Source organism: Somniosus microcephalus, chromosome 29, assembly GCF_052327205.1.
Source record: "Somniosus microcephalus isolate GS21.2 chromosome 29, FLI_Smic_1.0, whole genome shotgun sequence".
In the NCBI taxonomy this organism is placed as follows: Eukaryota; Metazoa; Chordata; class Chondrichthyes; order Squaliformes; family Somniosidae; genus Somniosus; species Somniosus microcephalus.
The window spans coordinates 12,556,344-12,578,569 of record NC_141015.1 but is presented as its reverse complement, the minus strand read 5'-3'; the positions used below and the strand labels follow the sequence as shown (position 1 = coordinate 12,578,569).

Here is a 22,226-nt window from a genome sequence, read left to right as displayed (position 1 = left end):
TGGGGACGTCACATGACCCACGTGATGACGTCATCGCGTCAGATCGCGATTTTGTCGATGTAGCTCTGTTTAACCAGAGCCAACATTGAAAGGTAATAAACATGATTAAAGGCAATTATACAAGTCCCTGTGAGCGTCTGTTAGTGGCTTTGCCACATACGCCCCCCCAGAATTGTCTTTAACGAAAAGAGTCAATCGCTGAGGAGGTCGGACAAGTTTGTTGGACCGACTCCTAAATTCCCGGAAGCGCCAATCGCCATCGTGGCCGCGGGGGAAGTACCGGGACCGGCGTGCTTGACTCGTGGCGGTCTATTCGACGGTCTGCTAACGAAACTGCACGGTGGGTGGCAGCAGCGGGCCTTCGGTCCGAAACAAGCATGGTAGTAGCAGTAACCGGTCATCAGAGGCGCCGTGGTCGGAGGCGGGGCCGGGCTCCTCGTGGCGGGGCATTGTGCGAGGGCGCAGTACTGTTGCCGGACCGCGTAAATCTTATCCGCCTCTTCGGCGAGCGCAACGCAGTCTGCGGTTTCTGCTCGGGCGAGGGCCACCTGGACTTGCTCGGGTAGTTGAGGAACAGCTCGCGAAACAGAAAGCACTGGGGCTCGGACCCCAGGAGAGTCAGCATATGGCTCATAAGCTCCGAGGGTTTGGAGTCACCTAACCCTGGTAGCGTCAGTAAACGGCGAGCGCGCTCCACTTTGGTAAGACCAAATACCTGCAGCAATCGTGTCTTGATGGCGACATACTTGTCAGCATTCGGGGGACTCTCCAGAAGGCCGATGATTCTCGACGCCGTCGAGCTCTCGAGGGCGGAGACCACGTGCGGATATCTGGTCTGGTCCTGTACGATGTTGTGGAGCTCAAATTGCGCCTCGGCTTGCACAAACCAAGAGCCCGCCTGTTGTTCCCAGAATTGGGGGAGCTTCAAGGCCACTGCATTGGCCTCCATTACTGGCCTGTGTTCGGCGTTCACCGTGAAAAACGATCGCGAGGATTCGGGGTCACCAATGTAGGAGTCTCTGCACTCCTAGCAAAGAATCTATAAACTCACTAGAAGTTAACAAACTGAGTTTAATGTATTAAAACTTTACAAAACAAGAAAATGCAGGAGAAGCTCCAAACAGGTCTTTTCTCTATCACTCCGCACGAGGACTGGCTGGCCACGCCCTCTACCTCTGACGTCATCACGTTTCCCGCCGTTGGGGACGTCACATGACCCACGTGATGACGTCATCGCATCAGATCGCGATTTAGTCGATCTAGCTCTGTTTAACCAGAGCCAACATTGAAAGGTAATAAACATGATTACAGGCAATCATACAAATCACTGTGAGAGTCTCTTAGTGGCTTTGCCACAGTGTGATAATTCTCCTGTGATAGGTGTGGGTTAATGTCCCTGTTACAGGTGTGAGTTAATGACCCTGTGATCAGTGTGGGTTAATGTCCCTGTTACCTGTGTGTGTTAATGCCCATGTGATAGGTGTGTGTTAATGCCCCTGTGATAGGTGTGGCTTAATGCCCCTGTGATAGCTGTGGGTTAATGTCCCTGTGACAGTTGTGGGTTACTGTCACTGTAATGGTTGTAGGTTAATGTCCCTGTGATAGGTTTCTGTTAATTCCCCTATGATAGGTGTGTGTTAATATCCCTGTGATAGGTGTGTGTTAATATCCCTGTGATAGGTGTGTGTTAGTGTCCCTGTGCTGGGTGTGGGTTAATGTCCCTGAGATAGGTGTGTGTTAATGCACCTGTGATCGGTGTGTGTTAATTCCATTATTATACGTGTGTGTTAATATCCCTGTGATAGGTTTGGATGACTTCACCTGTGATTGGGGTGGGTTAATGTCCCTGTTATAGGTATGTGTTAATTCCCCTGTGATAGGTGTGGGTTAATGCCCCTGTTATACGTGTGAGTTAATGCCCCTGTGATAGGTGTGTGTTAATGTCCCTGTTATATGTGTGTGTTAATACCCCTTTCATAGGTGTGGGTTAATTCCCCTGCGATAGGTGTGTGTTAAGGGCCCTGTGATAGGTGTGTGTTAATGCCCCTGTGATAGGTGTGTGTTAAGGGCCCTGTGATAGATGTGTATTAATGCCCCTGTGATAGGTGTGTGTTAATGCCTCTGTGATAGGTGTGTGATAATGTCCCTGTGATAGGTGTGGGTTAATGTCCCTGAGACAGGTGTTTGTTAATGTCCCTGTGATAGGTGTGGGTTAATTCCCATGCGATAGGTGTGTGTTAATGCCCCTGGGATAGGTGTGTGTTAATGTCCCTGTTATATGTGTGTGGTAATGCCCCTGTGATAGGTGTGTGTTAATGCCCCTGTCATAGGTGTGTGTTAGTGCTCCTGTGATAGGTGTGGGTTAATGTCCCTGTGATAGGTGTGGGTTAATGCCCCTGTGATAGGTGTGTGTTAATGCCCTTGTGATAGGTGTGTGTTAGTGTCCCTGTGATAGGTGTGGGTTAATGTCCCTGTGATAGGTGTGCGTTAATGTCCCTGTGATAGGTGTGTGTTAATGCCCCTGTAATAGGTGTGTGTTAGTGTTCATCTGATAGGTGTGTTTTAATTTCCCTGTGATAGGTGAGGGTTAAAGTCCCTGTGCTGGATGTGGGTTAATGTCACTGCGATAAGTGTGGGTTACTGCCCCTCTGATAGGTGTGGGTTAATGTCCCAGTGATAGGTGGGTGTTAATGTCCCTGTGATAGGTGCGGGTTAATGTCCCTGTGATAGGTGTGTGTTAATGGCCCTGTGCTAGGTGTGTGTTAATTCCCCTGTGATGGGTGTGCGTTAATGCCCCTGTGATAGGTATGTGTTAGTGCCCCTGTGATAGGTGTGTGTTAGTGCCCCTGTGATAGGTGTGGGTTAATGTCCCTGTGATTGGTGTGTATTAATGCCCCTGTGATAGGTTTGTGTTAGTGTCCCTGTGATAGGTGTGGTAATGCCCCTGTGATAGGTGTGTGTTAATATCCCTGTGATGGATGTGGGTTGATGTCCCTATTATAGCTTTGTGTTAACACCCCTGTGATAGGCGTGTGTTAATGTCCCTGTGATAGGCGTGTGTTAATGTCCCTGTGATAGGTGTGGGTTAATGTCCCTGTGATAGGTGTGGGTTAATGTCCCTGTGATAGGTGTGGGTTAATGTCCCTGTGATAGGTGTGGGTTAATGTCCCTGTGATAGGTGTGGGTTAATGTCCCTGTGATAGGTGTGGGTTAATGTCCCTGTGATAGGTGTGGGTTAATGTCCCTGTGATAGGTGTGGGTTAATGTCCCTGTTATAGGTGTGTGTTAATGCCCCTGTGATAGGTGTGTGTTATTGCCAGTGGATGTGGTGTATTTGGATTTTCAGAAGGCTTTCGATAAGGTCCCGCATAAGAGATTAGCGTGTAAAGTTAAGGCACATGGGATTGGGGGCAAGGTATTGACTTGGATAGAGAACTGGTTGGCAGACAGGAAGCAAAGAGCTGGAATAAATGGGTCTTTTTCCGAGTGGCAGGCAGTGACTAGTGGGGTACCGCAGGGGTCGCTCCTAGGACCCCAGCTATTCACAATATATATTAATGATCTGGACGAGGGAACTAGATGTAATATCTCCAAGTTTGCAGATGGCACAAAGCTGGGTGGGCGTGTGTGCTGAGAGGAGGATGCTGAGAAACTCCAGGATGATTTGGACAGGTTGGGTGATTGGGCAGAAGCATGGCAGATGCAATATAACGTGGATAAATGCGAGGTTATCCACTTTGATGTCAAAAACAGGAAGGCAGATTATTATCTGAATGGCAATAGATTGGGAAAAGGGGAAGTGCAACGAGACCTGGGTGTCTTTGTGCACCAGTCGCTGAAGGTAAGCATGCAGGTGCAGCAGGCGGTTAAGAAGGCAAATTGTATGTTGGCCTTTGTAGCGAGAGGGTTTGAGTACAGGAACAAGGATGTCTTGCTGCAGTTGTACAGGGCCTTGGTGAGACCACACCTTGAGGATTGTGCACAGTTTTGGTCGCCTTATCTGAGGAAGGATGTTCTTGCCATGGAGGGAGTGCAGCAAAGATTCACCAGGCTGATACCTGGGATGGCAGGAATGACATATGAGGAGAGATTGGGTTGATTGGGCTTATACTCGCTGGAGTTTAAAAGAATGAGAGGGGATCTCATTGAAACTTATAAAATTCTAACAGGACTAGACAGACTAGATGCAGGAAGGATGTTCCCGATGGCCGGGGATTCCAGAACCAGGGCTCACAATCTAAGGATAAGGAGTAAGCCATTAAGGACAGAGATGAGGAGGAATTTCTTCACCCAGGCAGTGGTGAACCTGTGGAGTCTCTACCACAGAAGACAGTAGAGGCCAATTCATTAAATATATTCAACACGGAGTTAGATATATTTCTTAAGGCTAAAGGGACCAAGGGATATGGGGAGAAAGCAGGGACAGGGTACTGAATTTGGATGATCAGCCATGATCTCATTGAATGGCGGAGCATGCTCGAGGGGCCGAATGGCCTACTCCTGCTCCTATCTTCTATGTATCTATGTATCTATGTCCCTGTGATAGGTGTGGGTTAATGCCCCTGTGATAGGTCTGGGTTAATGCTCCTGTGATAGGTGTGTGTTAATGCCCCTGTGATAGTTGTGTGTTAATTCCCCTGTGATAGGTGTGGGTTAATGTCCATGTGATAGGTGTGTGTTAATGTCCATGTGATAGGTGTGTGTTAATGTCCCTGTGATAGGTGTGGGTTAATTCCTCTGTGATAGGTGTGGGTTAATGCCCCTGTTATAGGTGTGGGTTAATTCCTCTGTGATAGGTGTGGGTTAATGTCCATGTGATAGGTGTGTGTTAATGTCCCTGTGATAGGTGTGGGTTAATTCCTCTGTGATAGGTGTGGGTTAATGCCCCTGTTATAGGTGTGGGTTAATTCCTCTGTGATAGGTGTGGGTTAATGTCCCTGTGATAGGTGTGGGTTAATGTCCCTGTGATAGGTGTGGGTTAATGTCCCTGTGATAGGTGTGGGTTAATGTCCCTGTTATAGGTTTGTGTTAATGCCCCTGTGATAGGTGTGTGTTAATGTCCCTGTGATAGGGGTGGGTTAATGCCCCTGTGATAGGTGTGAGTTAATGTCCCTGTGATAGGGGTGGGTTAATGCCCCTGTGATAGGTGTGAGTTAATGTCCCTGTGATAGGTGTGAGTTAATGCCCCTGTGATAGGTGTGAGTTAATGTCCCTGTGATAGGTGTGTGTTAATGTCCCTGTGATAGGGGTGTGTTAATGTCCCTGTGATAGGTGTGTGTTAATGTCCCTGTGATAGGGGTGGGTTAATGTCCCTGTGATAGGGGTGGGTTAATGCCCGTGATAGGTCTGGTTACTGTTAATGGGTGGCGTGGGACAGACCAGGAGAGATAAAATTGCAGAAACCAGCGACAAGTTTTTGCTACAAATAAGATATCTTGCTGTCCCTTTCAGGGTGTCAACTCTTCATACCTGTCTTCTCTTATCCGTGCGTTTTCACATTTGAAAGTGTTAACATTTCAGAACCTGGCACAGGCAGTCCTTGAACTATTTCTGAAAGTTCTAACATTTTTCCATTTCAAGCTCTTGATCCCTGCTACGGCTCCACTGGAATGAATGATGAGAAGCAGCAGCAACGGCATACTTCCTAAAGACATTTAATGTCTCTGTGAATCTCTGGCTGGGGAACCTGTGTCAAAAGGGGCTTAGGCTGAAAAGATGCAAAAGGGTCTCCTCAGGTATCAGAGACTGGTATCTGAATGGTCACATAACAAAACGGCAAGGATTTGAAGATTTTGATTGTTGTAACAACAGGAATCTTCTGCTCTTATTCAGCAATACCTGAGTCTAGCTCAACACTAAACTATGTCCACAGCAGATGGGTTGGGAGGAAGTCCCTGGCTGGTCTAATGGTGTGGGGGCTTACCTCCTCAGTTTTAGTGGAGATTAAAGCACAGACAGTGGATACAAATGAAATAGATGGGGAAGAATAGAGGTGACAGAGAGTCATCTTTGGTTACAGTAAAAACAAACTGCTACACGCATTTGCTAAACAATGCTTATAATCGTGCTTATAAGATTATACCCACCGACATTCCCATCCTGTTTGTGAGTGCCTGAGTTAGAATGAGAGCGAGGGAGTGTCCTCTCACTTCTGTTGCTTGGTGTTAACGCTCTGATTTACCTGACAGGCTTAAAACAAGAGCCTGTACCACATCGCCCTTTTGGCTTGCAGCTGGAAGCCGAAAGCCACAAAAGCTCAATTGTTGGGGGAGTCTGCAGGGAGTAAATACACAAATCAGGCCAGCCATTAAACAAACAGGTCCCACACAGGACACGGCTCATTGGCCAAGCTTTAGGTCACCACTCCTAAGAGCTTTTGCTTTTGCATATTGTGTATTTTTATGTTTACACCTCTAGGAAGCACTTTGGGATGCTTCTCGACATTAATGGGCCCATATAAATGTCCGTTGTTTGCTGTTTGTGGGACCTTGCTGTGTGCAACTTTTCTGCCACATTTCCCTGTATAACAGTGGCTGTACTTCCAAAAGAATTTGCTTCGCTGTAAAATGCTTTGGGACGTCCTGAGGTTGTGAAAGGCGCTGTAGAAATGCAAGTTCTTTCTTTCCTCTGTAAATTGAATTTTTATATCATAGAACAACAACAACTTTATATAGCGCCTTTTAACGCAGTAAAATGTCCCAAAGTGCTTCACAGGGACATTCTCAGACACAATTCAACACCGAGCCAAATAAGGAGATATTTATTAAAAAATTAACGGGCACTTGGAGAGGTTTAAGCTAATTAAGCAGAGCCAACATGGATTTGTAAAAGGCAGATCATGTTTGACTAATCTAATTGAATTTTTTGATGAAGTAACAGGGAGGATTGATGAAGGGAATGCAATGTCTACATGGATTTTCAGAAGGCGTTTGACAAAGTACCACATAGAAGGCTGGTTAACAAAATTGAGGCTCATGGAATAGATGGGTCAGTGGCAGCTTGGATAAGGAATTGGCTTAAGGACAGAAAACAGCAAGCTGTGGTAAATGGCTGTTTTTCAGATTGGAGGATGGTAGACAGTGGTGTTCCCCAAGGGTCAGTGCTGGGGTAACTGCTTTTTTTTAAATATATATAAATGACCTGGATATTGGAACAAAGAGTAGAATTTCTAAATTTGCCAATGACACCAAATTTGGGGGTGTGGCAAACAGTGAGGATGATACCAATCGACTGCAACAGGACATAGAAAGGCTAGCAGAATGGGCAGACAAGTGGCAGATGGAATTTAATACAGAGAAATTTGAGGTGATGCATTTTGGCAGAAGGAACTGGGAGAGGCAATATACACTTAATGGCACAGTTTTAAAGAGTGTGCAGGGCCAGAGGGGCCTGGGAGTTAATGTGCATAGGTCCCTGAAATTGGCAGGACATATTGAGAGAGTGGTTAGCAAAGCATATGGGATCTTGGGTTTCATAAATAGTGGTATTGAGTACAAAAGTAGAGAAGTTATGCTGAATCTTTATAAAGTGCTGGTTAGGCCACAACTGGAGTATTGCGTCCAGTTTTGGTCACCACACTTTAGGAAGGATGTGAAGGTCCTTGAGAGGGTGCAGAGGAGATTAACCAGAATGGTTCTGGGGGTGGGGGGTCTTAGCTACAAGGACAGATTGGAGAAGCTGGATTTGTTTTCATTAGAGCAAAGGAGGTTGTGGGGTGATTTGATCGAGGTGTACAAGATTATGACGGGTTTGAATAGGCTAGACGGGGAAAGGCTGTTCCCACTAGTTGATGGTACAAGGACTAGGGGACACAGATTTAAGGTTTTGGGCAAGAGATACAGGGGGGAATGTGAGGAAAAACTTTTTTACGCAACGAGTGGTGAGAACCAGGAACTCGCTGCTGACGGAACTGGTGAAAACGGACACACTCAATGTTTTCAAGGGGAGTCTGGATAGGCATTTGAGGGAAATAAACTTGCAGGGCTACGGGTTAGAGCGGGGGAATGGGACTGACTGGATTGCTCTACAGAGAGCCAGCATGGACTCGATGGGCCGAATGGCCTCCTTCTATGCCACTATGACTCTATGGGGGAGAAATTCGGTATCGCCCCATATGGGGCGCAATTATCGGCCAGGCGCATTAGCGCCTGGCGCTAATTATCGCCTCCAACAGCAAACCTGGCTTTTATTGCCCCTGGAGGTGATTGGAGCGCTAAATCAGGCGCTTCACACCTGTCTTAAGGCCGAGGAGTGAGGCGCTACCTCAGAGCGCTGGCGAAGCAAGGAAGGGCAAATCCAAATAAACCTGCAAAGTGCTGCTCAGTACCCAAAACCCCTTCACTCAGCGTTGAATCTCTCCAGTAGTCTCTCTCTCTCTCTCTCTCTCTCAGAATGCGTGGTGCAAAAATGTCACTGACAAAAAAAGGCAGGAAGCGGTCGCCTTTAAATAGCGCTCCCCTAGTCCCTTTCTGACAGCAAAACGCTCCCCTCAACCTGTCGTTGTTAGCGGCAGGCGGTAAGGCAGGGGGCGCCGCTCAATATCCGGTCCGGGGCGCTAACGGGGCGTTGCGCACTCGACTGATGTCACAATCTGCCGCTGCAGGAAATCGTGGCGGTGGTGTTTAGCGCCGCCGCAAAATGTCCGGTCAATTTCGCGAGAGGCGCAGATATCGCCGCGCCCGAGCGCTAGTTGCTTTGCGCCCCACTTAGCGTCCACTTAAGGCGCTAATGGGAGGCGCTACCAACTGAATTTTTCCCCCTATGACTCTATATTAGGAGGAGAGGCGGAGAGATTTAGGGAGGGAATTCCTGAACTTAGGGCCTAGACAGCTGAAGGCACGGCCACCAATGGTGGAGCGAAGGAAATCGGGGATGCTCAAGAGGCCAGAATTGGAGGAGCGCAGAGATCTCGAAAGGTTGTAGGGCTGGAGGAGGTTACAGAGAGGGCCGGGGCCATGGAGGAATTTGAACACAAGTACAGAGAGGTGTCTCAGAGCAATTTGCTGCCTAAAGGAAAAATACAGCGTAAAGCCCCAATTTGCATATTCTAAATAGGCTCCCTGTTAAAATCCTCATCCTCATTTACAAATTTCTCCATACCTTCATCCCACCCTATTGCACTAAATCCTTCCAGCCCATCTCGTCCCCCTCCCTCTAACCCCGCACACTGCACACACTCATCCTCTGACTCTGGCCTTGTGTGAACCCTACTCTACCACCGGTGCCAAAGCCTTCAACTGTCTTGTCCCTTCTCCCCTCCCTAAACCTTTCCACCGCTCTCCATTTTTTCGCTCAAAAGCCATCTTTCCAACCAATCTCATGGTCACCTGCTCTCAACATCTCTTAATTACCTCCATTTGCAAAGCATCTCGAGGTTTTTTTTTGTACATTTCTGACTGAATAACTTCCATCCTGTCTCCTTTCATTGCAACAACAGCTGGCTGCTTCGCTCAATCCGTTTCTCTTTTTCCGTTGCCGCATTCCATCTGCCTGTTTTCCTTGCCATTCTGTACAAGAAATAACTCACAGCTTTGTTAAGATGTCTCCAGCCGCCCTGTTGGGTAAAGCATGGTCCTCCTCTCGTGTGTGTGATTTGGGGAGTGAGCAGACCACCACAAGCTGCTCTTGCTCATTCAGAACTTTCGGCAGGCATCACAGTGCCTTTAGAATGACCTTCTGCGATACTAATACACGGACATTTAACACATCGGTATGAAATTCTGCTGTGCGCTGTTTTAACAGAAGTGCAGATCTCTTTATTTTTACTTGGTTAATTAAAAGTAATTTTATATGAAAGTGTTTTACACAAATATCACACTTTTCAGGGCTAATGAGATTTTTCAAATTTTATGAAAAGATAGCTGGGATTACCTAGTCTTAACTTGTACCTACTGTTTTGGTTTGCTGATTAACATGGGTGTGTGTGGGTGTGTGTACACATGCATGTGTCTGCGTGTTTGTGTGTGTGCATGTGCATCTGTGTATATCCATGTGCGTGTGTATGTGCGTGCACGGGTTTCGGCGTTTGTGTGTGCACACGTGTGTGTTGTGTGTTTGCTCAGGCCTTGCTCGTTGAATTGCCCATGACAGAAGGGGCATTCTACCCGGGCTGCGGCTCCGCATTTCATCTCCTATATGTTTTGTGGAGAGTGCAAGATAATAAAATATTTGCAATTTATTAATCAGCAGTCTAATTACTGGTCAGTTAATGGCTTTTCCTCCTGGTGTCTTAATCGTTTCTTCTATCGTGCTGTGTTTAGAACCATAGATTAAACAGGCTCATCAGGGTGATTACCTGAGGCTGTCTGTTGAGCAACAAGAGGAACTCGGGTCAGACTGCAAACATGGCTGACACAACACATCCACAAATGGGGTGTGGACACCTACTCATACACACACACCCACACATTTACTCACTCAGGCACACACTCACACTTACACACTCACTCATTCACTCAGACACACACTTACTCACACTCACACACTCTCACTCACTCATAAACACGCACTCACTCACTCAGGCACACACTTACACAGACACTCACTAACTCATTCACACACTCACTCACTCACAGAGACTCACAATAAATAACATTTAGCTGTTCTCTAAAAGGCCACAGTGCATCCAATTTATACTTAAGGCTGTGTTTGCTTTTTCAGGCCGTGATATGGCAAGTACAACTTTACCTGGCTATCCTCCACATGTTCCACCGACTGGACAGGGCAGCTACTCCACCTCCACACTGGCTGGCATGGTACCAGGTAATTCAAAGGTTTAATGAGATGCCTTCAATGTGAAGGGGGCGGGGTGGTGGGGGGGGCAGAGGTGGGGTGGTGGGGGCGGGGGGTGGTGATGAAAGTAACAGTCTGGGAAATCTTTCTCTGTGACTATTAGAACATAAGAATTAGCAGTAGGCCATACGGCTGCTCGAGCCTGCTCCACCATTCAATAAGATGATGGCTGATCTTCGACCTTAACTCCACTCTCCCACCCAATCACCGGATCCCTTGATTCCCCTAGAGTCCAAAAATCTATCTCAGCCTTGAATATACTCAAAGACTCAGCATTCACAGCACTCTGGGACAGAGAATTCCAAAGATTAACAACTCTCTGAATGAAGAAATTCCTTCTCTTCTCAGTCTTAAATGGCCGACCCCTTATCCTGAGACTATGCCCCCCTAGTTCTAGACTCTCCAGCCAGGGGAAACAACCTCTCAGCATCTACCCTGTCAATCCCCCTCAGAATCTTATGTTTCAATGAGATCACCTCTCATTCTTCTAAACTCCAGAGAGTATCGGCCCAATCTAGTCAATCTCTCCTCATAGGACAGCCCTCTCACCCCAGGAATCGAGCTAGTGAACCTTCATTGCGCCACCTCCAAGGCAAGTATATCCTTCCTTAGATAAGGAGATCAAAACTGTGCCCAGTACTCCAGGTATGGTCTCACCAAGGCCCTGTACAATTGTAAGAAGACGTCCTTACTCTTATACTCCAACCCTCTAGCAATGAAGGCCAACATGCCATTTGCCTTCCTAATTGCTTGCTGTACCTGCATGCTAACTCTCTGTGTTTCCTGTCCGAGGACACCTAAATCTCTCTGAACACCAACATTTAATAGTTTCTCACCATTTAAAATTATTCTGCTTTTCTATTCTTCCTACCAAAGTGAATAACTTCAAAACCCCCACATTATACTCCATCTGCCACATTATTGTCTACTCACTTAACCTGTCTATCTATCTATATCCCTTTGCAGGTTCTTTGTGTCCTCTTCACTGCTTACTTTCCCATCTAGCTTTGTATTGTCAGAAAACGTGGATACATTACACTCGGTCCCTTTATCTAAGTCATTGATATAGATTGTGAATAGCTTGGGCCCAAGCACTGATCCTTGCGGTACCCCACTAGTTACAGTCTACCAATCGGAAAATTACCCTTTTATCCCGACTCTCTGAGCAAAGAGGAACCACTTTCATGAAAAAAGTGTTTAGCAATCCTTTTTTTGGATACAGAATAAGAGCAGTGCCTTGTTTTCGGCATAAGTGAGTGATGATGATGCATTTGACATGATTCACATCAGCTTGTTGTGTGGAATCGTAGAACCATACAATTTTACAGCATAGAAGGCGGCCATACAGCCCATCCTAGCTATACTGGCTCTCTGAAAGAGATATCCACTTTGATGCGCTATCAATTACTCATAAAAGACTGAGAGTTAAGAGAGTAACTAAAGGCTTTTATTAACAAAAGAATGAAGGTCTGCCTCGAGTGGTCGACCGGTCCAGAAATACAAAGGGCTGGGGAGCAGTCACCTTTATACTAGGACTTGTGGGAGGAGTCAGCCGAGGCATGTCCAGGCATGTACACAGTGGAATACAAACAGTGGTTTACCACATTCACCCCTTGTTTAAAATTGAGTCCAGCGGGGTAAAGTGTATTAAAAGTTAGTGTATTGGAGTCTCTCCGGAGGTCTTGTCTGCCGCTGTGATCGGCGTGGCGACGGCAGGGGTAGTGGAGCTTCCGGCGTCGAGTCCTGCGTGGGCTGTGGCACAGGCGTGTCGTCCTCGTAGATGTCGAGCGGGTCGCGGGGCCCAGGCCTGCCGTCTGCTGGGGCTGGATATCAGATCGTGGGGGGGGGTGGTAGTGAGTAGTGGGTTACTGCGGCCCCCGAGGGTGCAAGGTCTCTTATGGAGACTGTGTCCTCCCGCCCGTCCGGGTATGCAATGTAAGCATACTGGGGGTTGGCATGGAGGAGGTCGACCCTCTCGACCAGGGGGTCCGTTTTATGGGTCCTCACGTGCCTTCTCAGTAGGACCGGCCCTGGGGACGTCAGCCATGGCGGTAGCGATGTCCCCGATGTGGACTTCCTTGGGAAGACAAACATTTTCTCATGAGGGGTGGCGTTAGTGGCAGTGCAGAGCAGTGACCGAATAGAGTGGAGCGCATCAGGGAGCACATCCTGCCAGCGGGAGGTTGGAAGGCCCCTAGACTTTAAGGCTAGCAGGGCGGCCTTCCAAACTGTCGCATTTTCTCTTTCCAGCTGTCCGTTCCCCCGGGGGTTGTAACTGGTGGTCCTGCTTGTGGCAATACCCCTAGTTAGCAGGTACTGACGGAGTTCGTCGCTCATAAACGATGAGCCCCGGTCGCTATGGATATAGCTGGGGAAACCGAACAGGGTGAAGAGGTCGTTCAGACATTTAATTACCGTGGCACTGGTCATGTCCGGGCAGGGGATGGCGAACGGGAAACGGGAGTACTCATCAATAATATTGAGGAAGTACACATTGCGGTCGGAGGAGGGGAGAGGCCCTTTAAAATCAACGCTCAGGGGCGAGTGGCTTTTATCAAGTGGGCCCTGTCTGGTCTATAAAAGTGCGGTTTGCACTCAGCGCAGACTTGGCAGTTCCTGGTCATGGTCCTGACCTCCTCAATAGAGTAAGGCAGGTTGCGGGCCTTGATGAAGTGGAAGAACCTGGTGACCCCCGGGTGGCAGAGGTCATTGTGGAGGGCCCGCAGTCTATCGATCTGCGTGCTGGCGCAGGTGCCACGCGATAGCGCATCCAGGGGTTCATTGAGCTTCCCGGGCCGGTACAAGATCTCGTAATTGTAGGTGGAAAGTTCGATTCTCCACCTCAAGATCTTGTCATTTTTGATTTTGCCCCTCTGCTTGTTGTTAAACATGAAAGCAACTGAACGTTGGTCAGTGAGCAGGGTAAATCGTTTTCCGGCCAGGTAGTGCCTCCAATGACGCACAGCCTCCACAATCGCCTGGGCCTCCTTCTCAACAGCGGAGTGTCTGGTCTCCGGGCCTTGGAGGGTTCGTGAAAAGAAGGCCACGGGTCTCCCTGCCTGATTGAGGGTAGCGGCCAGGGCAAAGTCGGACGCGTCGCTTTCCACCTGGAAGGGGATGGATTCGTCCACTGCGTGCATGGTGGCTTTGGCAATGTCTTCCTTGATACGGTGGAAGGCTAAGCGGGCCTCTGCCATCAAGGGAAAAGAGGTGGACTTGATCAGCGGATGGGCCTTGCCTGCATAGTAGGGGACCCACTGGGCATAATAGGAGAAAAACCCTAGGCACCTCTTCAGGGCCTTGAGGCAGTGGGGCAGTGGGAGTTCCACAAGGGGACGCATCCGGTCGGGGTCGGGGCCGATGACTCCGTGTTCCACAACACAGCCAAGGATGGCGAGGCGGTTTGTGCGGAATATGCACTTCTCCTTGTTATATGTCAGGTTCAGGAGTTGGGCGGTGCGGAGGAATTTTTCGAGGTTTGCGTCATGGTCCTGCAAGTCACGGCCGCAGATGGTCACATTGTCCAGATATGGGAAAGTGGCCTGCGACGCATTTTGATCTATCATCCGGTCCATCTCCCTTTGGAAGACGGAGACCCCGTTGGTGACGCCAAAGGGAACCCTAAGGAAGTGGTAGAGGCGGCCGTTTGCCTCAAAGGCAGTATACTGGCGGTCCTCAGGGCGGATAGGGAGCTGGTGGTACGCTGATTTCAGGTCAATGGTCGAGAAGACGCGGTACTGCGCGATCTGGTTGACCATATCAGCTATGCGGGGGAGTGGGTAGGCGTCCAGCAGGGTGTAGCGATTTATTGTCTGGCTGTAGTCGATGACCAGGCGCTGCTTCTCGCCGGTCTTAACGACCACAACCTGGGCTCGCCAGGGGCTGGTGCTGCCCTCAATAATCCCTTCCTTCAGGAGCCGCTCCACTTCGGTTTTAATGAAAACCCTGTCCCCGGCACTGTATCGCCTGCTCTTTGTGGCGATGGGCTTACAGTCGGGGGTGAGGTTAGCAAACAGTGGGGAGGGGGTGACTCTGAGTGTGGAGAGGTTGCACCTGGTGCGCGGCGGGCAATTTGGGAGCTGCTGGCTGCGGACTGTGAGTGGGGTTAGGGGTCCACCGTACGCCATCGTAACACTTTTAAGGTGGCACTGAAAATCTAACCCCAGCAGGACGGCAGCGCAGAGGTCGGGCAGGACCAGAAGTTTAAAATGATCGTACACGGTCCCGTCTACTACGAGTGTCACTACGCAGTAGCCGCCGATGTCCGCTGACTGGGACTCGGAGACCATAGAAATCCGCTGGTGCGCAGGCAGGACTGGGAGAGAGCAACGCCGCACCGTGTCGGGGTGGATGAAGCTCTCCGTGCTCCCAGAGTCAAAAAGGCAGATTGTATCGTGGCCATTTACCTTAATGTCCATTGTGGAACTGGCCAGCTGGTGCGGTCTCGCTTGGTCCAGTGTAACGGATGCCAGCGTAGGGGTCGGTGTGTCGCTGCGGGTATCAGATGAGGCGGTGTTGGGGGCCTGCTGCGTTCCGGCTGTCGTCCAAGATGGCGGCGTCCATGAGCCCCATGTGGCTGGAGGCGTCCAAAATGGCTGCTGTACCGGTGGTTCGCACATGGCCGGGGAGGCCCAAGATGGCGGCCCGCATGGCCCACATGCGGTGCTGCTGGGGTTCGGGGTGGCTTTGGCCCTGCAGACGTTAGCGTAGTGTCCCTTCTTCCCGCAGCCCGAGCAGATCGCGTTTTTCGCCGGGCAGCGCACTCTGGGGTGTTTTGCCTGGCCACAGAAGTAGCATTTCTGGCCTTGGGCACTGCTGTCTGGCCTTGGGACACTGCTGCGGTAGTTGGGCCATTGCTGGGGTGTGGCTGGGGTGGCACGGCACTATGAGGCGGTCCTACCGTGTCCCAGGCTGTCATTCCCCGCGGCATCCACGGTGCAGAGGAGTAGGCATCCATGCCCCGGTAGGCTGCATCCAATGATAGTGCGAGTTCAGAGGCCTTGTTGAGGTCGCGGTCACTCTGCTCCAACAGTCGCTGTCGGGTGTAATTGGATCTGTGGCCCGCTACAAAAGCGTCCCGGATAAGTTCCCCTGTGTACACGGCGGCCTTTACATCCTTACAACCACAGGCCCGGCCAAGCACAGACAGTGCCTGAAGGTATTCCACGGTCGATTCCCCAGGTTGTTGTTTACGACTCCCCAGAAGGTGCCTGGCGTACACTTCGTTCACTGGGCGCGTGTACTGGTCCTTGAGGAGCTTGATAGCGTCTGCGTACGAGGTCGCGTCTTGGATGACCGAGTACACTCGGTGGTTCACTTTGGAGGTCAGGACATCCAGTTTGTCCTCGTCCGATTTGATTGCTGCGGAGGCGGTCAGGAATTTTTCGAAACACTTAAGCCAGTGAGTAAACTTGGTGGATGAGTCCGCCTCCCGATGATCTAAGTCCAGGCATGCTGGTGTGAGGATCTTCTCCATTATAAAAATTTTGTTAATAAAATTGATGCGCTATCAATTACTCATAAAAGACTGAGAGTTAAGAGAGTAACTAAAGGCTTTTATTAACAAAAGAATGAAGGTCTGCCTCGAGTGGTCGACCGGTCCAGAAATACAAAGGGCTGGGGAGCAGTCACCTTTATACTAGGACTTGTGGGAGGAGTCAGCCGAGGCATGTCCAGGCATGTACACAGTGGAATACAAACAGTGGTTTACCACACACTTCATACCATTTCCCTGCCCTATCCTCATACCCATTAAATGTTTATTATCCACTTGCCTTTTAAAATCAACAGTGAATTCTGCTTCTGCCACTGTTTAGAGTTGTCCTAACAACTCTAAAAACATTCTCCTAACCTCCCTATTCTTCCTTTGGTGATGATCTTCAATTTATGCCCTTTAGTTTCCGACTCGCCAACCAATGGGAAAGAGTTTCCCGATTTACCTCATCAATACCCTTTGAAATGTGACCATCTCTCTCCGATCTCTTCCTACCCTTCTTTGTCTTAATGAAGAGAACTCCAGTATGACTAAGGTCTAAAAAGTTTGCCAAAGTGTTTTTCAGCAAGGTGATGCCTTTTCCAGAGACTATCCCACATCAGGATCCCTTTAAAGTTGGAAATGTTATTCTCATAACTTATGTTGAATAGGGAATGTTAACAACAGAACCCCTTATAATTCGTTGCCTGAAATCGGCCAAACCAGCATGGGGCACCGCAAGGATCAGTGCTTGGGCCTCAGCTATTCACAATCTACATCAATGATTTGGATGAGGGGACCAAATGTAATATATCCAAGTTTGCTGATGATACAAAGCTGGATGGGAATGTAAGTTGTGAGGAGGATGCAAGGAGGCTTCAAGGGGATATAGACAGGCTAAGTGACTGGACAAGAACATGGCAAATGGAATATAATGTGGAAAAATGTGAAGTTATCCACTTTGGTAGGAAAAATAGATGAGAGATTGGGAAATGTTGGTGTTCAGAAGGACCTGGGTGTCCTTGTACACGAATCACTGAAAGTTAACATGCAGGTACAGCAAGCAATTAGGAAAGCAAATGGTATGTTGGCCTTTATTACAAGAGGATTTGAGTATAAGAGTAAAGACGTCTTACTGCAATTATATAGGGCCCTGGTGAGACACACCTGGAGTATTGTGTACATTTTTGGCCTCCTTACCTAAGGAAGGATATACTTGCCATAGAGGGAGTGCAATGAAGGTTCACCAGACTGATTCCTGGGATGGGGGGATTGTCCTTTGAGGAGAGATTGAGTAGACTAGGCCTATATTCTCTAGAGTTTAGAAGAATGAGAGGTGATCTCATTGAAACATTCAAAATTCTTACAGGGCTTGACAGGGTAGATGCAGAGAGGATGTTTCCCCTAGCTGGGGAGTCTAGAACCAGGGGTCACAGTCTCAGAATAAGGGGTCGGCCATTTAGGACTGAGATGAGGAGAAATTTCTTCACTCAGAGGGTGGTGAATCTTTGGAATTCTCTGCCCCAGAGGGCTGTGGAGGCTCAGTCGTTGAGTATATTCAAGACAGAGATCGATAGATTTTTGAATATTAAGGGAATCAAGGGATATGGAGATAGTGCAGGAGAGTGGAGATGAGGTAGAAGATCAGCCATGATCTTATTGAATGGCGGAGCAGTTTCGAAGGGCCAAGTGCCTACTCCTGCTCCTATTTCTTATGTTCTTATGTTAAAAGATCAAGGAATTCTAAGCGCAAGTTACGACGAGCTTAAATCAAGTTTCCGTGATCTTTTGCACTGGTTTAAAAAGCATCGCACTGGAAGCTGGCCCCGCCCACAGAACTGGCCATGCCACCAGGTCGAATTAATCACCACGGCGAGTTTCCGCCAATTCCGCCTGTTTGCGGCCCTTTGAGCAGGCTCTAAAAACCGAGCTTTTTTTTTTAGGCACAAAGTCACGTTTTTAAAGTTTTTAAATACTAAAAAATATTTAATTTACTAAGAAACTGACCTCTGCACACCAATGAAACTCGGAAATGGTTCAGTATAGTCTCTAAAAGTAATTTTCCATGATTTAAAATCAGGTTACTCGCAGGTGGTGAATGTGACATTCTTATTAAAAATGCTTATTTTTTGTGATAAACACATTTTCAGCTGCATTGATTATGCAAATAGGTTTGAGCAGAAACTTGAACCTTGACCTCACTTCGGAAAAACAGCGCAATTTCAAGCGCAGTTTGCACCCAGTTTGCTGATTGCGCCCAAAGCGGAAATTCTACCCCAAGGTGTTGACAAGTAGACCTGTGGAAAGCCCCATGGCGTGGTGTTCTTGGACTTCCAAATGGCCTCTGGCAAAGTTTCACACGAAAAGCTATCAATTAAACTCAGAATTGTGGGGATTCAGGGTAAACCTTTGGGAATAAAAGAGAGAAGGAAAGAAAGGAATTAAGAATCAACTTGAATTTATATAGCGCCTTTCATGACCTCAGGTTGTCCCACAGCACATCCAATTAATTACTTTTGAAGTGTAGTCACTGTTGTAATGTAGGGAAACACAGCAGCCAATTTTCACACAGCAAGCTCCCACAAACAACAAAGAAATAAGAGACCAGATTATTAGCTTTAATGATATTGGTTGAGCGAGAATTGTTGGCCAGGACACCTGGGAGAACTCCCCTGCTCTTCTTCGAATAATGCCGTGGGATCTTTTACATCCAGCTGAGAGGGCAGACGTGGCCTCAGTTTAACGTCTCATCCGAAAGACGGCACCTCCGACAGTGCGGCACTCCCTCAGTACTGCACTGGAGAGTGTCAGCCTGGATTATGTGCTCAAGTCTCTGGAGTGGGGATTGAACCCATGACTCTGACAATGGCTCTGGTCAACCCAATATTTTATTGGAGGAAATTTCTGTTCATTCAATACTGGAAGTCGGACAAGCAGTGTGACAGATCAGAGGCAGCGGAGGGGTCAAGAGGGGTGCTGGTGAGGTAGAGCTGGCTGTCGTCAGCGTACAAGTGGAACCTGGCGTCGTGTTTTTGGATGATGTCGCTGAGAAGCAGCATGTAGATGAGAAATAGGAGGGGGCCAAGCGTAGATCCTTGGGGGGAAAACAATCAAATGTTACAATACGGGAATGTTAAAATCTCTCTGAATGGATGAATCAAGATGGGCTGAATGGCCTTCCTCATCCGTTATTGTCTTGTGATCGTTTGAAGAGGCCAGGTAAATACCAGAAGCCTGAATGCCAAAAAAAGTGTCTGACATTAATTTAATGACTTGTTCCAATCGACAAATTGTGAGCAAAACCCTCACCTATGCTGTAGAATAAACCAGCCTTTGTGATTATAGGACATCTCACACAACTTAAAAAGACAAAGAACTTCTTTCCCCTCTGAGGTCGCATTGTCTTGTGGGGTACAGAACCATATAAACAAGGAGGGCCCCAGCTTTCAGTTGGGTTCCACAATTGGTTAACGTATCACTGGATGAGGAGAGGTGGGCGGGGAACAAACCAGCGTTTCACTCGTGATCACAATCAAGTGTACATTGAGGAGAAGATCGGGCTCAGCTATAATGGAAGTGCCTTGGGACAGCTGTTGTTGTTGTCATTGGTTAAATAGCTGCTGACGCCCCCGCCCCCCCTCCTCCCACATCGACGAGCAGGAAAGAGTCGGGCACAGGAATAAAATCCTAAAATTTGAGATCCCACCGCATTCCCAGCTTTCATAATATTAACAGCGGCAATTCAGGCCCTGGACGAGGCTCCCGCTAAAAGCAGACGGGGATCTATTTAAGATTCAAAAGTCACGGCCTGATTATTTCATTGGCACCGTGGTGTAATTTTAAGGTCCACGCAGGGGGAGATCTGCCCAGCAGCAGAAACATGCCAGAGGAGCCGACTGGCCAGAGGAGGCCCAAGTAAGTTTAAAAACTTTCCCAGTCTTTGAACTACTTCTGGGCCAGGAGGAGCAGGATTGCTTCCCCCGCACCCGCCCACCACTGCTCCCCAGGCTCTGTAAGGTGTCCTTGGGCCTCCCCAGCCCCGGAATCCTCAGGAAATAAAGGCAACACCACCCCCCGATCTTCGGGGAATCCTGTGACACAGAAACTCGGTCCTCCTCCTCCCACCGCGATGCGAGGGAATCTCCTCCTCCCAATGACTGCCGGGGATCGATCCCATGGGTCCCCAGCTGTGACTTCCTGCCGCCAAATGCCCACTCCCGTCCGCCGGCCAGCTGGTGAAGTTGACCAGGTGTCGGGCGGGAGTCTGTGAAGTTTTATGTAAACGAGGCATAGTGGTTAGCACTGTTGCCTCACAGCGCCAGGGACCCGGGTTCGAATCCGGCCTCGGGTGACTGTCTGTGTGGAGTTTGCACATTCTCCCCGTGTTTGCGTGGGTTTTCTCCGGGTGCTCCGGTTTCCTCCCACAGTCCAAAGATGTGCGGGTTAGGTTGATTGGCTATGATAAATTGACCCTTAGTGTTAGGGGGATTAAATGCGTGGGGTTACAGGGATAGGGTGGGATATGTGTTGGTGTAGGGGTTACGGGGATCGGGTGGGATGTGTGTCGGTGCAGGCTCGATGGGCCGAAATGGCCTCTATCTGCACTGTGGGGTTTCTGTGATTCTGTGATTACGATCGACTGGGCCTGCACATCGCCACCATGCCGGGTGCATCGCCTGCTACCGGGATCCCTCTCACCCTTCCCGCCCCCTCCAAACCGAATCGAGACCTCACTGTCTAGAGTGAAATTCTTTGCTTTGTGGGAACCCTTAAACTCAAAAGAGTTAAATCAGACTATCAATCCATTGGGAACTGAGACAACCCTTCTCGTCACTATAACGTCAGTTGAGCATCGGAGGGGACCTGGAGGGCAGAGTTACACCAGCTGTCTTTGGGAGTCTCGCCAGAGAGCTGAGAGCACCCACTTTCACAACTGTTCCCATCAGACCAGACAAGAGAAGAAAAGGGGATAAGATACGAATGGCAACTTACCCAAAATACAGCATAAAAATACAATTATAATATAAGTGTCTCACCCAGGCATTCCCAGGTTAGACGTAGAGCAAAGCTCCCTCTATCTTACATTATAAAGATATGCTCATAATATTGAGCTAGGTTTCTTTGAAAAGGAACATGATCCAAGACATTAAAACACTGATAGATGTGAATACTATAGATGTAAGCATGTTATTTAACTTAAGCAATGATTATAGGAATGCAGGAGATGAACATTAAATCTGCAAGATTTTAGAGAACCTTTGGCCCCACATTGTAGTCAATACACACAATGGATTCTCATCTGAAGCAGTTAAATCTGTAACAATCAACTCATTTAAAAGAAATGGATGAAAACTTCACTAATATCCCTGAAGGTAGCAGGACAGGTAGATAAGGTGGTTAAGAAGGCGTACGGGATACTTTCCTTTATAAATCGAGGCATAGAATATAAGAGCAGAGAGGTTATGCTTGAACTGTATACAGTAAAACACTAATTAGGCCACAGCTAGAGTACTGCGTGCAGTTCTGGTCACCACATTACAGGAAGGATGTGATTGCACTAGAGAGGGTACAGAGGAGATTTACGAGGATGTTGCCTGGGCTGGGGAATTTTAGTTATGAGGAAAGATTGGATAGGCTTGGGTTGTTTTCTTTGGAACAGAGGAAGCTGAGGGGAGATTTAATTGAAGTGTATAAAATTATGAGGGGCCTAGATAGAGTAGATAGGAAGGACCTATTTCCCTTAGCCGAGAGGTCAATAACCAGGGGGCATTGATTGAAAGTAATTGGTTGAAGGATTAGAGGGGAGTTGAGGAGAACTTTTTTCACCCAGAGGGTGGTGGGGGTCTGGAACTCACTGCCTGAAAGGGTGGGAGAGGCAGAATCCCTCATCAGATTTATTAAGTGCTTGGATATGCACTTGAAGTGCCGTAACCTACAGGGCTACAGACCAAGAGCTGGAAAG

At 48.4% G+C, this 22,226-nt stretch overlaps 1 protein-coding gene across 2 annotated transcripts in view; it reads left to right on the top strand.

Annotated features, from left to right (window-relative positions):
- LOC147098473 (paired box protein Pax-2-like) overlaps window positions 1-22,226 on the top strand; it is a 473,205-nt gene that overhangs the window by 436,009 nt on the left and 14,970 nt on the right. For both annotated transcript variants that reach the window (XM_085970221.1, XM_085970220.1), the window contains exon 8: window positions 10,660-10,772. In XM_085970221.1, coding sequence (XP_085826347.1) covers window positions 10,660-10,772 — 113 coding nt within the window. The remainder of the gene's footprint in view (window positions 1-10,659; window positions 10,773-22,226) is intronic.